Source organism: Podarcis vaucheri, assembly GCF_965113315.1.
Source record: "Podarcis vaucheri genome assembly, chromosome: 16".
Taxonomy (NCBI): Eukaryota; Metazoa; Chordata; class Lepidosauria; order Squamata; family Lacertidae; genus Podarcis; species Podarcis vaucheri.
The window spans coordinates 39,172,789-39,189,967 of record NC_138754.1 but is presented as its reverse complement, the minus strand read 5'-3'; the positions used below and the strand labels follow the sequence as shown (position 1 = coordinate 39,189,967).

The 17,179-nt window shown below is 47.8% G+C and overlaps 1 protein-coding gene across 3 annotated transcripts in view; it reads right to left on the bottom strand.

Annotated features, from left to right (window-relative positions):
* The window catches only part of KDM2B (lysine demethylase 2B), a 96,596-nt gene that overhangs the window by 71,851 nt on the left and 7,566 nt on the right, over window positions 1–17,179 (bottom strand). For all 3 annotated transcript variants that reach the window (XM_082204093.1, XM_082204092.1, XM_082204094.1), the window contains 2 exons: window positions 8,481–8,659; window positions 1,426–1,532 (listed from right to left, as the gene is read on the bottom strand). In XM_082204093.1, coding sequence (XP_082060219.1) covers window positions 1,426–1,532; window positions 8,481–8,659 — 286 coding nt within the window. The remainder of the gene's footprint in view (window positions 1–1,425; window positions 1,533–8,480; window positions 8,660–17,179) is intronic.

Below are 17,179 nucleotides of genomic sequence, written 5' to 3'. Positions count from 1 at the left end.
CAAAACACAGACATCCACCTTCTCTGTGCCCTGAGGCCACCAGGTTTGCAGACACTTTTTCACTCATTTGTTTTCCCCCAACAACACAGTGGCAGTTGTCCCATAATCTGGGGATCCTTGCCTTTCATGGGAAGCAAGTCACTCACTGCCTGTTCGAAGCAATTCACAACAATTTTCAAAACATCAATGTAAGGAAGGAGGAGATGGGGGAAAGAAGAATCGTCCTCAAAAGAGTTAATGGAACAGATCCATTTCATTCTCCAGCTCCTTCTCAAGCATCATCTCTGAACTGGTACAGCAGATGGAACAATCGCTAACTTCATCCCCAGCACAGAACTTTGCAGTTCGCAGCCAAAATCAACATCTGCACTGGATGGCACCATCTGTGTTTGCAAAAACCACCATCACTTTTGATTTCTCTTTTGCTTTTTTGCTGGTCTGCTTTCCATTTGAGAAAATTGGACCAGCATTCGATTTAGATTTAGAAAAAGCACACAGAACTACAGGCACACACGATTAGCAAGGCTTCTTGTATGCTTCGGTTCCTTGGAAATGCAGACAAAAGCACAGAACATGAGCTTCCTGAGAATCTAAGCTTTCTTTAAAACAATGCCACACTGCCCACATTTCCACCTTTTGTGGTTATGAAAGTGGTGCAGCTGAAATCTCAAAAACTGAACGAGATTCCTATAGCGGCTTCAGGAAGAGTTTCAAAGTGCGACCTGGCCCCATGCTCCTCAAAGACAAAATAAATAATACTAAATAATAAACTTTGCTAAGATATTCTGCTTGCCCAGCTCCTATCTAAGGTTACAACCGTAGCCAGAGGCCCTTCGGATTGGCCAGTACCTCTCTCAAACATATTGGCAGGTGTGCCCAGGCACTCTGCCATCACCAAATCCCTTGGGGCATCGTAAAATATAAATAAAACAGCATTTTAAAAGCCAATGGTTATTCCAGAATCACCAAATGCGTAATCACTCTTCTAACTGCATAGAACTGTAGAGGGGTGAGGAGGTAACGCTCTTCACCACATCACAATAAAAAAGGCAGGGTGGGAGGCAGGCTAATAAGCATCATGGGCACCAGGGAAACACCCCAGGGGCGCCACTCTGCCCTCAGGTCCCACATCGGTGACCCCCACCTCAAACTGACCGCAACCAAACTTTGTGCTGGGCTAGTCTTTTCACCGGTGATGCCTTGCACCTCTGCAAACAGCTCTTGGGGTCCCTGGGAAGCTTGTCCTGCCTGTGTTCCATCACTGACACAGAGAACATTCAAACATGCAATCCCTGCCTTGCGTCCCAAAATAATTCCAGCCCAACAAGAGCCACACACACGGTTCAAATTTCATCCCAAGCCGAAGCTTCACAGCAGCAGGAGATTCCACAGGGAGTGGTTCATAATGAAGTGAAATCAACTTACTTTTTTACTTTTGGATACTTCATCTCCGAGATGGTATTGGTGGCGTCTGTCTGTCTCTCCTTCAGATGCCGAGGCCACATGTTATCCACCCAGTCGACCAAGTCTACCTAAAAGGGCATCCAAAGAAACCAGTTAAGTCAGGAAATGTTGGAGAAAGATCTCAGAGCAAGGAAGGGATACTGGCAGAGCGATGTGTGTGCAGGCAGAAAAAGAAACCAAAACTCTGCCACCCCAAGCAAACCACATTCAGCAACACACAACGCTGAATTCTGCCAGAAATGTGAATACAAAGATTACCGTATTTTTCGCTCTATAACACGCACCCGACCATAACACGTACATAGTTTTTAGAGGAGGAAAAGAAGAAAAAATATTCTAAACGAAACAGTGGATGTATGATTTTTGTGGTTCATGCTGTGGCCACAGACAGTGAGTTTGGGGTAGCCCAATGCAAAAATCCTGAGGATCCATGTGGATCCGTGCTTTGTAACCAGGCTCTCTGTCCCTCTCTTCTCCCCACTCAGTGGCTCTTCTTTCTCCCGCTTTGCTGTTTCAAAGTGAGCAAAGCGAGCCATGGAGGAGGGAAGGAAGGGGAACCATGGATCCTCTGCTCACAACTGCAGCAGATCCCCCCCCCCACCACCCGTAGGCATTCCCTCCATAACACGCACAGACATTTCCCCTTACTTTCTAGGAGGAAAAAAGTGAGTGTTATGGAGCAAAAAATACGGTACATTCCTCTCACAGTTACTGTACGGTTCCATGGTTTTCTGAGGCTGGCTTAGATCTCACAATGTCACATTTGTACACAACAACTTGTGCACCGTTCTCAGGATTTTGTTAGGGCAAACATTTTTTATTTATTTAGGGGACATGAAATGTTGGGACATAATAATAATAATAATAATAATAATAATAATAATAATAATAATAATTGTCAGGGGTTCAGGAGCAGAGGCGAGGGCAAGGGAGGAAACAGAGAGCGAGGGGGAGGAGGCAGAAGAAAGGATGAGTGACGACGACGACCCGAGATCTCCGAGTCTGTCCAGTGAATCAGAAGATTCACAAAGAGGAGCACCAGTGGCAAGGGCAAGGGGGGAGACTAGGGGGACACCCCAGGAAGAAAGAGCCAGAGGGGACTCAGAGGGGAGCAGTTGGAGATCGGGACCTACGTCACCGCCAGAGAGTAGGGAAGAGGAAAAGCGCCTGGGAACTAGCGCTGGCAGCTCACAACAGGAGGGAGGGCACGAGTCAGGAGTGGCCACACCTTCATCGGGGAGCGAAGTGACGGTTAGACGGAAAGTGGAAGGTTGGGCGCGCGCGCCAAGTTCAAATGCACAGGAAGGTGGCGCAGTAGGCAGCCCGGAAAGAGAGCCAGGTCCTAAAGCCCGGCGCAAGGAGACAGGGGAGTCAGGGGGGTCAGCGTCAGAAGAATCCCGGAAGGGAGAGACCCAGGGGGGCAGAGGGACCCAGAGGAGAACTGTCAGGCGGAAAAGGTGGAGCAGGGCTAGGATATTAAGTTGGTGCGCAAGGGGCGGAGACTCAGAAGGAGCTTCGCCGACCTAAGCATAAGGCGTAGGGTTGCACGCAGCAGCTCAAGAATGGAGACTGTAACTCAATAAAGACTTTTAATCAACAACCGCTGGCTAGCGTGATCCTCTGTGAGCTAGGATCTGGAAGTAACCCTGACAATAATTTATTTATATCCCACACTCCCCAGCCAAAGCTAGGCTCAGAACAGCTAACAACAATAAAAGTAACAGCATTCTAAAATCAATTCATTCTAAAATCAATTCAGAGTCAAATTAATGGCAACCATTGGGCTAGAGTTCTATGAGGATTACAGAAGGAGGGGGTCAGACTGTGCCTTGGCCAAAGGCCTGGTGGAACAGCTCTGTCTTGCAGGCCCTGCGGAAAGATGTCAAGTCCGGCAGGGCCCTGGTCTCTTTTGGAGTGTGAATTTGCAAGACTGTGCACAGATGTTTGGGGAGACTTAGAACTAAGTTCCCATTGACTGGTATCAGGCAGACTAGGTGGATGTGCACATCATCAAGTAGGCCATGCCTGTGCTGGATCACACCACAGGTCCCCCCGGGTTCAGCAATCCATCTGCAACTATTGACAGGGCGCAGGAAGACATCAAACAGGGAGGCAGCCATAAAGACTCTAAGAAGAGCCCAGCTAGATTGGACTCAAATGTCCATCTAGGCTTGCATCTTGCTTCCCCCAGTGACCAATTAGATGCTCCATGAAGACCACAGTCCTCTCCCACCATCATTCCCAGCAAGTCGTATTCAGTTACCCAGGCATGAAGCCATTATGCAGCCATTATGATTCTCCACTGATCCATAGAAATAGCTGCTCTTTCTCAATGGAGAAACCTTTACAAGAATGAAACAAATCCTGGTGCGGGGAAGGGAAGGCATTAAAAGTTCCACTAATCCAGTTATCAGCCACTACAGGTTCCAATCCTAGCAATTACGCCTAACAGTCATCGACAGGACAGTCCCCTGTGAATTTATCCAATAGCCAAGTGGCTGTTTGCAAGCCTGCAACTAGCAGCCACAACAAAATCATGGGACGATGAACTGTGTTAAGTTGATTATGCACCGTGTGGTGCATGGAGAAATAATTCCCTTGGTCCTGTGTCTACTGCCAATCAGTTCCATTGGATGATCCCTAAGAATAAGGCAGGATAGAACTAAAAGAGGAAGATGAGAGACAGGGCACATAGCCGCTGCTTACCTACTCCAGAGTAGCCCTGTTAACATGAAGCATAGAGGCATAGGAACATACAAGCCAAGAGAGCACGGCGAGGTCAGTCAATAAAAATAAGTTTTAATGGAGGAAATCAATCAATCAAACCTGTATATATTTGCATATGATTAGAATAATCATTTCAAGGGAAGAGGAAAACAGAAACATGCAAATGTTTAAGTGGATCCCTGTCATTACTGATTGTTGTAAGCTACTCAAGCTTTTTGGGTGAAGAACTGGGTAAAATGCTTCTGAGAAATTAATAAAAGCTATATTATAATCACATTATAAAATAATAATTTTATTAAAAAATCCTCTTCAGACAGGATGGAGAGGGCCCCTGCCATCTGCAATTGTTACATTAAAATTATATTTTAAATATAAACTTCTTTAAAAAATGTGTTTCCCAATTAACTGAGGGTGCCTTTTAGTCAATAATTTTAACTGATTAATCTAACGGATTACAATCACAGCCCTACTACAAATCACTCCATGGTGTGACCATATTTGAAGTCCTGTGTACCGTTCTGGTCGCATCAACTCAAAAAGGATATTGTTGGGTTGGAAAATAAGTTCAGGAAACTGCAAGCAAAATGATCCGGGGGGGGGGGGGGGAGTGACTCCCCTGCAAGGAAAGGCTGCAGCTCTGGGGCCTTTTTAGTTTGGAGAAAACTAAGTTGGGAGTAAGACGCAGCATGACAAAAGTTTCTAAAATTATGCCTGGCATGGAGAAAGTGGACAGGGAAGAGCTTTCCTCTTCTCTCATAACACTACAACTCCTGAGCACCCAAACGCAACTGGAGGTTGGAAGATTCAGGAGAGGTTACTAAGTCCATTTTTACACAGCAGACAGTCACACAATGGAACTCCCTGCTGCAGGAGGCAGTGACAGCGGCCAAGTTGGATACCTTTAAAAGAGGAATAGACAAGCTCATGGGCACTTCCGGGGTTGGCGCGATCTGGAAATGGCGGATCCCCTCCGAGCTCCGGAGGGAATCGGCTCAGCGGAGGATGGGTCTTTGCCGTGCCGGCGACGCGGGGACCCTTAAAAACCGCAGGCGCGGAAGCCTGCGGACTGAAGACTCGGTGGGTGCCTTAAACGCCCCCCCCTGATTCACGAAGAGCCTTTTTAAAGGCTGCGGAGAGGATACGGGGGGCGGCGTGGCGCTGAGAGTCGATCGCTACCTCCGCCGAGTGAAGCCGCGAGCCATGACTGGAGAGCGCTGACTTCCTTCCTTGAAATTCGGACTGAAAAATAACCCGTGAGTAAAACGGAATTGGACTTTTAGAAACTTTTCCTGTGAATTTGAGACGACCGGGGGGGTGTTAAAAGGAAGTCCGCAACCCCCCCTTTGCAGACGATTTAGAGCAACGACATAAGAACTAAGCTGGAGAGCCCACCCTATAAGGGGTGAGTTTAAAAAGACAGTAACTTCCAAGATTTTGTAAAAAAGAAATTTTGAGCAGGAGAGTGGAGTTTCGGAAGTCTCCTTTTTTTTGTTGTAAACAACCCCCCCTCCCGGGCCCGGGAGCGTCCTGTGTCGGAGCTTGTGTAAGAGGAGCAGAGTTTGACAGCTGTCAAACGGGCAATTTAGAGTGGAAAAACCCTTATTTAAGATCCCCCTGGATTAAAATGAGTTACAATTGAATAAAATTGTTGGAAACAAAGTAATAACAATAAGTTTGAGGATTGTTGGAGGAAAGAACACTAAGTAACCAGATTCCCTCTAGGGGGAATTCTGTGAAACTACAATGGCTGTGGATGGAAAAATACTAGTGGAAATCGAAAGAATGTTTCAGCTGGTGGGAATCCTACAAGAGCAGACTTCAGCTATAAGTAAACAACTTATGACCTTGACTTCTGGAACAAGCAGTTCTGCTGAATGTAGTGAGGACCTGAATGAGAAAGAATCCACAGCTGAATCTGAAATGATATCTAAGGAAGTGGAAGAGACTAAACAAGAAAAAGAGAAAGTAAAGTTGGAAAGTACCAACCAGGAACTGACATCTGTGGAATATAAGCAAGGAGACTTTTGGATTAAGCTTACTACAAATCTGCGAAAGATGCAAAAGACGAAAGTGGAGGCCCCGGGAATTTATGAAGTGCAGGATTTTAAAATAAAGAAATATAATTGGGGCCTCCACACTGACGTTGACTTTGACCTTGACTATGATTTTGAAGATCCAGGCCTTGTGGAAATTCTTCAGCAGCTGTTTCTAAAAATACGTATGGGAAGAGATTACGGGTTGATTTTGACAGAACTTTTTCGAGACTTGATGACCGACATAAAAGACTACCAACAAGACCGGCGGAGAGGGACTGAAAGAGACTTGAGAGCCTCGGACGTGTGGGACCCAGGCTAAGAACTGACATTTTGGACATGTACTGGGAAGGGGCGCAAATCGGGGATGGGAGGGAGGGAAGGATGTAATTAACAACACTCAAGACTATGGGGTTTAGCTAATATGACTTTTATCTAAGACAAATTGGGAAATCGATGGAAGGGAACTGGGGTCCAACTTAGAAAAATTTATTTTGCTTTCTTTTTACAAAAGGACTAAAATTATGATGCATAAGAGGAGAAATGCCAATTTGCTGACATAATTTTGGGAATAGGGATGCAAGGGAGGGGGTGGGGGGAAGTCAGGGAGTAAGGTTAGGAAAATAAGATTTTCTGAAATTATATATGTTTTTTGTCTTTTTTGTCTGTCTTTGTGTTTGTATTTGTCTGTATAAAATGTGAAAAACCAATAAAAATTCTTATAAAAAAAAAAAGACAAGCTCATGGGAGGGCAAACTAAGGCCTGGGGGCTGGATCCGGCCCAATCGCCTTCTAAACCCGGCCCATGGACGGTCTGCGAATCAGTGTGTTTTTACGTAAGTTGAATGTGTCCTTTTATTTAAAATGCATCTCTGGGTTATTTGTGGGGCATAGAAATTCGTTCTCCCCCCCAAAAAAAAAATAGTCCGGCCCCCCACAAGGTCTGAGGGACAGTGGACTGGCCCCCGGCTGGAAAAGTTTGCTGACCCCTGGACAAGCTCATGGCAGAGAGGGCCGGATCCAGCCCCCAGCTACTAGATACACTGGCTTTGCTTTATTATGACTATTGTAATTTTATTTATATCCCGCCTTTCCCCCCCGACAGGGACTCAAGGCAGCTTACAGATATTAAAAATAAGAACAGCTCAAAACACAGGGGGGGGGGGCAATTAGACAAACAGATGGATCTAAAACATAGTTAATTACAGTAATAATAATAATAATGATGATGATGATAAACCAGCACACCACTAGCTCCCTCATGAAAAGCAGTCAGTTCCCAAAAAGGAGAGAACTATTCTAACTTCTCTAGGGAGGCAGTTCCAAAGTCTGGGCTATTGTTCTATATTTATTTATATGTGCTCTGACTTCCGAACAGTGGCGTAGCCTGGGTTGTCAGCACCCGGGGCAAGGCAAGTAATTTGCGCCCCCTAACTCGTGGATTTGCGCCCCCTAACCCGTGGATTTGCGCCCCCTAACCCTAACCCCCAGATGTTGCGCCCGGTGCGGCCGGCCCCCCCTGCACCCCCCACGCTACGCCACTGCTTCCGAATACCAGTTGCTGGAAACCATGGGAGGGCAAGAGTTGCTCTTGCTCTCACAATCTGCTCACTGGTTTCCCACCAGCATTCAGTGGGCCAATATGAGAACAGGATGCTGGACTAGGGAGGTCATGGGTCAGATCCAACAGGTTCTTCTGTTGTGTTCACTGAACAAACACACACACATGATGCTTTCAGGATAGGACTTTTGGGCAGATGCCCATTGACTGGCTCAGCAGGTCCAACAGGAAGACCCCCAAAATACAGCAGGGCAGGCTCACCACATTGCAGAGTAAGTGAAGCAACGTACACTGACATCTAAAAAGGAGGACCGGAGTAAGACCGCTAAGACTAGGGGATAAACCAGGAATGGGGCACCTTTGGCACTCCAGATGTTGGGGGTCCCCCAACTCCCATCAGCTCCAGCCAGAATGGCCAAAGGTCAGGGAAGATGTGACCCAACAACACCTAGAGCAGCCTTTCTCAACCTGTGGGTCCACAGATGTTGTTGGACTACAACTCCCATCACCCCTAGCAAGCAAGGCCAGAGCTCAGAGATGATGGGAGTTGTAGTCCGAAAACGTCTGGACCCACAGGTTGAGAACCGCTGACCTTGAGGGTCAGGTTACTCCCTGGTCTAAAAGAACCAAACTGCCCCAATGTCGGCGTCCAAATACCCTAAGCGCAATAACCACCCAAAGAGGTCTCAGCTTACCACATTGGGGCGCTTGACGATGTTTGCCAGCTTCGTGTGGCTGAACTCGAGGCTGATCACGTTGTACAACTTCTTGCGCTCCGCCTCCGGGGTTTCGTAATATCGCACAAACTGGGACATGCTCATCTCTGTGCCCTTTTGTGTGTTGACGTCCATTACATCCACAATCCGACGGCTCCCTGTAAGATGATTTTGGACATGTGGAAAGGGTGAGGAGAAGAACAACCAAGTTTTTATTCCCTGCACGATGTTTAAAATAACTACACCAAGTCTCGAAAACCTTAACAGAAGGAGACAAACTATGGTTTCAGGAGATAAACGATGATAAACGAACCATGGCGGTTACATTACGACTCCACAGCTGGGAACCATGGGAAAGGAAGCTACTCTTGTGCTCAAATCCTGCTTTGTTTCCCTGTTTCCCTCGGGCATCTGGCTGGCCACTGTGAGAACAGGATGCTTGACTGAATGAGCCACTGGCCTGATCCAGCACAGCTCTTCCTATGTTCTTATACAGAAGGCTGATAAGTAGGGCCACCTCCTTGCTCCTTAATTGCCTTTCCAGGAGCCTATTCAGATGATACCCCCCACTTTGAAGCAAGCCACCAAAAAGTAGGTTTTATTTTGCAGTAGCAGGGAGACCGCATGTTCAAATAATCATACACTGTCCCCCAATCCCTTGTCCCTGCAGTGAGGGACAAGAAGAGGAGGAAGGGGAGGAGCAGAGGGGAGAGTCAGAGGTCCATTCCCAGTCTTACAATCCTGGGGCAGGTGGGAAGCATCTTCTCAACTGGTCCTGTTTATTGCAGGAAAAGCAAAAGAGAGGTAAAAAATAAGTAGAGTGCAGATTTGCACCCAACGAATGGTATCAAAGAACATGGGTAAACAGATCAATCAAAGGAGGTTGGGACATTATTCTTCAGGGGAAGAACCCCAAGATGATAAGAGTGAACTTTATTGCTTCAGATTAAAATTCTAAAAATAAAGGAAGGGGGTGGAATCTTACCTTCCATAAAGAAGAAATTCCCTGCAAGCAGAAATTTAGCACAGCAGGAAGGAATGTTTCAGAACACCACACCCCTTGCTATGCGAACTTTCTATGTACTTAAAAAAAATTGGGCTTTGTTTTTTATTTTAAAAAAACTTGCAAGGAAGCATGCTGATACGCCATCTTCCACTTTCAGTCTGTAGTATCGTTTTATCCACCTCAGTCAACCAGGCCTTAGAGCAGACATTCCATGACCTGGTAGCAGGTTGCTAGATATAAAACTGGTACATTAATTTAAAAGCCCAACTTGCCAACAAATGAAGGAGGCAGCCCATAATCACTCTGCGTGGTTTATCATTCAGGCCACACTTCTCTCTAACCAGCTTGGATGGATATTTCTCTGCAGCTGTTGGTGGTTATTTCTCTGCTGGATGACTCAGTCACTCCCAACACCATAACACAGCAGCAAGAGACTTTGTCAGAAGACTGTCTCTGCATGATTGTGAAGTCATTTGTTTATTATAGCCCATTTTTCCTCCAAGGAGCTCAGGGCGATGTACAGTGGTGCCCCGCAAGACGAATGCCTCGCAAGACAGAAAACTCGCTAGACAAAAGAGTTTTCCATTTTGGAGGTGCTTCGCAAAACGAATCTCCTATGGGCTTGCTTCGCAAGACGAAAATGTCTTGCGAGTTCCTGCGGGGGTTTTTTCCTTTCCCCCCCTTTTTCTAAGCCGCTAAGCCACTTATCAGCTGATCCGATAAGCTGATAAGCCGCTAAAAGCCGCTAATAGCGCTAATCCTCTAATCCGTCAATGGGCTTGCTTCGCAAGACGAAAAAACCGCTAGACGAAGAGAATCACGGAACGGATTCTTTTCGTCTTGCGAGGCACCACTGTACATGGTTCTCCCCCTCCTCTTTTATCCTCACAACAACCCTGTGAAGTAGGCTAGGCTGAGAGTCATTGACTGGCCCAAGGTCACCCAGCGAGCTTCATGGCGGAGTATGGATTTGAATCCTGGTCTCCCAGGTTCTAGTCCTGCACTCTAACCACTAAACAACACAGCTACACTTTCTTGGTGCAAGGAAACAGCCTTATCCCAAGCCAGACCATAGTTCACCTAGCTCAGAATTTTGTGCACTGACTAGCAGGGGCTCTCCAGGTTTCCAGACAGGTGTATTTAGCAGCTCTGCCAGGAGATATATTGCCCAACTCTGCACCTTCAGCATAAGATGTGATTGCAACAGAAATATCCAAGTGAGTCAAAGATCCAGCAGAATTTACCTAGCTGCAAAAGGAAAGTTCCCAGCTAGTTCTTGGAACGAGTCATTGCTCTAGGTCTGCCTCCATCCACTATGATCAGTGATTCATGCAAAAGCATTGGGAGGATGGGGGAGCGAAGGAAAATTCATCCTCCTACACATGCTAAAAATAAGCTTCTAGTGAATGAGTGAACCCGTGCCTCCACTTTTAATTCAGGGGGAGACAATATGTGCCTCGGCTATCAACAGTTTGAGGAATCTGGCCATAGATCATAGGTAGGCAAACTAAGGCCCGGGGGCCGGATCTGGCCCAGTCGCCTTCTAAATCCGGCCTGCGGACGGTCCGGGAACCAGTGTCTTTTTACATGAGTAGAATGTGTGCTTTTATTTAAAAGGCATCTCTGGGTTATTTGTGTGGCATAGGAATTCGTTCACCCCACAAAATATATATATATATATAGTCCACCCCCCCCCCAAGGTCTGAGGGACAGTGGACCAGCCCCCTGCTGGAAAAGTTTCCTGACCCCTGCCATAACGCACAAGCCCAAAACTGAAGATCTTTGCCCTGGCGGACACCTTTGAGATAAGAGCTTTTCACTCGAGTCAGGAAGTTGACCACAGCTGATCAGAACCATTTTTGGAAAACGACAGGCCCTCTCTTTGCCCTTGTGATCCAGGTGACAGCACTGGGTCAAGTAATCAGCCATGAACGTGAGACGAGAGCCCTGCTGGATCAGTGCAATGGCCACCTAGTCCAGCATCCTGGGCTCACAGCGGCCCACCAGATGGCTGGGGGAAGCCCACAAGAGCAGCACCCTCCCCTTCCTGTGTTTTCCAGCAACAGTATTCAGAAGCACAGCTATCATGGCAAGGAGCCTTCAATAGCCCTCTTTTAAAGCTATTTAGGCTGGTGGCCATCACTGCCTCCTGCATGTTCATAGTTTTAACTGTAAAACATAGTTTAATGCATGAAATGTATTTAGTATTAATGTGAGCAAAAAGCACAAGCAATTGTCAATGAAAAACAAGGGGACACTTCACAAGTATACAGGAGTGTGCCCAAAGCACACAGCTATTTCAGCACAAACACCATTAGCTAAGACTCACCACTGGGCATGAAACACGAATGACAATCCTGAGGCACATAACCTCGTTGGGCACATCAGTGGCCTGGCCCATGCACAACACTAAGCCGTGATTTGTTTAGGGCAAAGGGTGGTTTGTTTCCATGTCCGAATCCAGCCCAGGAGACTAACCATCGTCTGTCCGGCCACTGCCGCTGGAAAGCAAACCAATCTTTGGAGAAACCAACTTCCGCTTGTTTGATCGTCTGTGAGGCTATTTGTGGTTTCTTAAATAAGCCACAGTTTAGCACAGGGGTAGCCAACATGGTGCTCTTCCAGATGGCATGGGCTAAAAGTCCTACCACTTCTACCCACTAGCCGGGCTTGATTTAAGTTGCATTCCAACATCTGGAATGCGTCATGTCAGCCACTCCTGGCTTCATGTTCTAGATGTGAATGCAGCCACAGTATGTCCTGCCTTGCAAACCAGGTTTATTTCACCAGAAGCACAATTAGCTCGCTAGCAACCATGCAACACCATGACGTCTTTGAACATGTCAATACAGCCTTAATCCGTAAAATGCAAGGCAGCCAAAACAATGTTAAGCATTTTTGTGTCAGTTAATCCCAGCTACCAAGATTTTAGAAGCCAGAGCAATGAGTGTCAGGAGCCTGGCTGATTTGTGATAGCAGTGGGATTCTTTTGCTGAAATGTACTACTAGGGATTTGAACGCAGGTGGCACTGTGGTCTAAACCACTGAACCTAGGGCTTGCCGATCGGAAGGTTGGCGGTTCGAATCCCCGCGACGGGGTGAGTTCCCATTGTTCGGTCCCTGCTCCTGCCCACCTAGCAGTTCAAAAGCACGTCAAAGTAGATAAATAGGTACCGCTCTGGCAGGAAGGTAAACGGTGTTTCCATGCGCTGCTCTGGTTTCACCAGAAGCTGCTTAGTCATGCTGGCCACACGACCCAGAAGCTGTCTGTGGACAAATGCCAGCTTCCTCGGCCTAAAGAGCGAGATGAGCACTACAACCCCAGAGTCGTCCGCGACTGGACCTAATGCTCAGGGGTACCTTTACTACTAGGGAGTAGGCAGGTATCTTGGATAGACCTGGAGAATCAGCCCCAAAGCAAGATGAGGAAGAGGCAATGGGAATGCGAGCAGCTGGAAGAGGCATCAACTGCTGGGCAGATGAGCTTTGGGGAGACAACAGAGGGCTCAAACCAGGGTGCTGGCAGCAGGGACCAGCGTGTCACTATGCTACTGGCTTGATCTCAATTGCAGATAAACCAAGAACTCTAGCCCAGCAGGGATCTGGGGACAGAACCAACAGCATCCTTTGCAGATTTGTTTCCAGGTGTCAGAAAGGAAGGCCGTAGCTTGGGAAAGATCTGTAGCCTGCATGGGAGCTGAATCTCCATCAGGTGCCGATCCACACAGGCATTTCCATGTGCTGCTCCCTCCTCCCCAGTAGCCTCATGGGCAGCTAGTCAGGCAAGATGCACTGAAGCTCCAGCCACCGTCTCTGCTGCTGCTGCGGCCCTGTGAGAGGTGAGGGCACCTGAAAGAAATCTAGCACCCCAGGCTGTGGGGACCTCTAGCCCAGTGTTTCCCAACCTTTTTTGGGCAAAGGCACACCTGTTTCTTGAAAAAAATCTTGAGGCACACCACGTTACAGCCCCGTGACGTCAGCGTGCAGCGTCACGCCGGGAGGGACGCACGAAGGAGGGGGGGAGGGCGAGCGGAGGAAGCGGCGAGCCCCGTTCCTCCCCATCCGCCCCTTTCCGTGCAAGGAGCGTGAACAGGTGTGAGAAGGGGGTCAAACCTGCAGGCCGGCGCCGGGGAACCTCCAAGCTTTGGGGGTGGGGGGGGAGGAGGCAGCAAAGCGAGGCAGGAAGGAGAGCGCGGCTTGGCTGGGTGAGCTTTGGCAGGGGCAGGGAATGAGAGCCACGAGGCGGGCGCTGCGGACGAAGGCGCTGCCCGCCGAGCTCGCAGGCAGGCAGACGGCGAGAGCCCCGCGCTGGGCGGCCTCTCCTCGTCGCCGCCGCTCCGCATCTCGCCGCCCGACTCGCCCGCCTCCCTCCGGGGACGGCGCCCCAATCGAAAATTTGACTTTATAAAAAAAAAAAATCTTTCGGATTTTTTAATTTTTCCCACGGCACACCAGGCAACATCTCGCGGCACACTAGTGTGCCGCGGAACAGTGGTTGAAAAACACTGCTCTAGTCCCAGGGCAAGGATGCCCAGGTCTGATGGCTCCTCAGGGTCAAGCCCTGCAATGCTGACTCAGTTATTCCCTTTGAGCAATGTGCTGCTCAGGGGGAGAGCAGCCTGCAGAAACATTTGCTGGCCCCATTCCTCAAGTTAAGTGCAGTTTGTGCAAACTACTGGCTTTGGAGGAAACTGCAAACCATGCTTTGGCAGTAGCTCAGGAAAGGAGGCACTCCACCTCTGAAAGCAAGAGGAGGAACAGGAGGAGACAGAATGCAAGCCTGAGGCTCACAAGGCCAACCCATTTTGGGGAGGGGGGTAGTGTATCCCAGGTCCTGCTCTCTCACAGAAATGGGGCAACAGCATGACCTGAGAACCCTTAAGCAGTGTCTTCTCCCCACACCCCCAGAATTCATTGCAGTTCAAGGGGTCAAATGCTCTGGGGTTCTGCAGCCAAATCGACATGGAAAGCATTTCCTGATGGGACTGAAAGCCACAACGGGAGCAATAATAAACAAGTTATCCAAGGAGAATCCACTTCCATTACAGTGGTACCTCGGGTTAAGAACTTAATTCGTTCTGGAGGTCCGTTCTTAACCTGAAACTGTTCTTAACCTGAAGCACCACTTTAGCTAATGCCGCGCGATTTCTGTTTTCATCCTGAAGCAAAAAGTTCTTAACCCAAGATACTATTTCTGGGTTAGCAGAGTGTGTAACCTGAAGCGTCTGTAACCTGAAACACCTGTAACCCAAGGTACCACTGTATTTCAGCAGTAAGCAAGGCTCCTCCTTCATGAAAAAAGCCCCAGAATTCAGACACACAGAACAAGGGCCCACAGAGCAGTTCACACAGGGAAGACTTTGCAGGGCAAAAAGCTGAAATCCTAGTTACTAGGTTTAGAAAAGGATTCAGCAGCCAGCTTTTCCCTAAGGCTTCACAGCTCCCTGCACATCAGGCAGGTAGACCAGGCTCACAATGGCAAGAGAAGCTTGCCAGGGCTCTGATTGTGGCATCAGGGGAGAGGAAAGGAAAAAGGAGTGGGCATCTTCCCCCCCCCCCAAGATGAGAGAAAACCGTTAAACTTCCCTTTAAAAGGAAAGAGACAATTACTCTAGCTTGTTAAATCCAAGTGGTGCCATTAACTCCTTGCTGCGGCCCAGAGATGGAAAGGCTTCTAGCTAATAAACTTGATCCTAAAAGCAAGAAAGAGAGACCACACACACGAGACCTCACAGTCATTCAGGCATCCTTCAAAGGGCTGCAGCTAGCTCAGATCTTCAAGGTCACCCTCCCTCTCGCCCAGACCCGCCCTGCAGGGTTGTTGTGAGGCTAAAAGGAAGTAATGCAAGCATTTTTCTCTGCAGAAAAGAGTGGCATGAGGAATTGAAACACTTGCATCCCACCCAGCGGTCCTGTGCTAAGGATTTTGTTCTATTTCACTTTGCTTTGTTGTTAAAAAGTATGCCACGTCTACATTTATTATGTTGGCTCAGGCTGATAGATTAGACACAACAAAACCTCTGACCCAACACTAAAAATGGGCACTGACTGGGGCCACATTTCACAGAGTACCAAGCACATATCTGTGTGCCCCACACCTGCTGTTGAGGGTCCCAAAAGGTCCTCATTTGCCATGTACAAATGTTGCCAGCCATTCTCTGCCAGTGATGTTTGTCCTGCAAGCAAGCAGATAGGGCAACAGCTTGGACACTGAGGAGGCAGGGGAGGATCAGGACCTTTAGAGAGCCAGATGGGATCCTATCAGCTCCATTTGTGACCAAAGTCTGCCAGGCCAGAAGCTGCAATGCCACCCTTTCACCACCAGCAGTGGGGGCACTGCAGCTTGGCAAATATCAAGCCAGCCATTCCCTCCTGCTCTTGTCCCAGGTTTAACCTAGTTCAAGAGAAACTCAACTTACATAAACCATAGAATTGTAGGATGAAAGTTGGGAAGGTCTCTGAGGGTCATCTAGTCCAACCCCCTGCAATTGCAGGGATCTCAGCTAAAGCATCCCTGACCAACGGCCATCTAAACTTTGCTTTAAAACCGCCAAGGAAGAAGAGTCCACAGCCTTCCAAGGGAGTCTGTTCCATAAAGCCACTCTTCTCGCAGCCGAGCATGTGCTCCCAAAGTGCAGCAGCACTAGCGACATTATGCTGCGATATATAACTGTGCTTACAACAGCCAAGTGCATTACGTAACACTGGATCTCAGCTTTCTATCTTTCAGGAATGTTTCGTTTTCAAAGCAAGTTTTCAGCCCGCATGGTTAAACAGATAGGCTTGAAGGTATCTGGATGGTATCTGGCAATATCCAGAAGCCTAAGCTGGCAAGAAAGAAGACGTACAATGGACGCTCGGATTGCGAAATTGATCTGTGTGGGAGGCACATTCGCAACCCACAGCGCACGCAATTCGGCACTTCTGCGCATAGCGCGATTTAGTGGTTCTGCACATGCGCCAAAACCCGGAATTAACCCGTTCTGGTACTTCCAGGTTTCGGAGCATCCGTAACCCAAAAACGTGCAACCTAAAGCGTCTGTAACCCGAGGTATGACTGTTCTCTGTGGTACATCTTCTGTATATCTACATGGCTAGCAGAAGAATAAATTATGTACAGTTCTGCAGATGTATACAGATGTGCACCATTTATACGGATTAGTGTTCAATATGTCCTTTCCAACTTCTTTTAGCAACTTTCTGCATAATGAATCCAGCAAGGCCTTTATACATTTAAGAAGTTTACAGTGCAATGCTATCTCTTTAAAAGAAAATACAGTACACAAACATGCACAGAACAACGGCTCAACAACAGATCCCCATCTGACACCAACCCCACCTGGGAAGAACTCACCTCCTTATAGTATGAAAAAAAACTGTGAGATTACATGTGCCCTCTAGATAAGTGGCAGGCGTCTCATTTCTGGCCTAGGAAAAACCACTTAATGTCGTGGCTAACAAGCAAGTGTTTGACTTTCATTTGTATCAATAAAATCCTTATTCTGTATGTATTACGCAGCGATCCTGGGCACTGCAGACTTCTAGGGCATAGCTGCCTTTGGTCTCTGTGTTGTCCTGCAAATGGACCGCCATTATCCTTAGCAAAATAGTTGTGCCTACTGCTTCAATCAGTCTTCACCAACCTGGTGTCCTCTGGGTGTTTTGGACAACG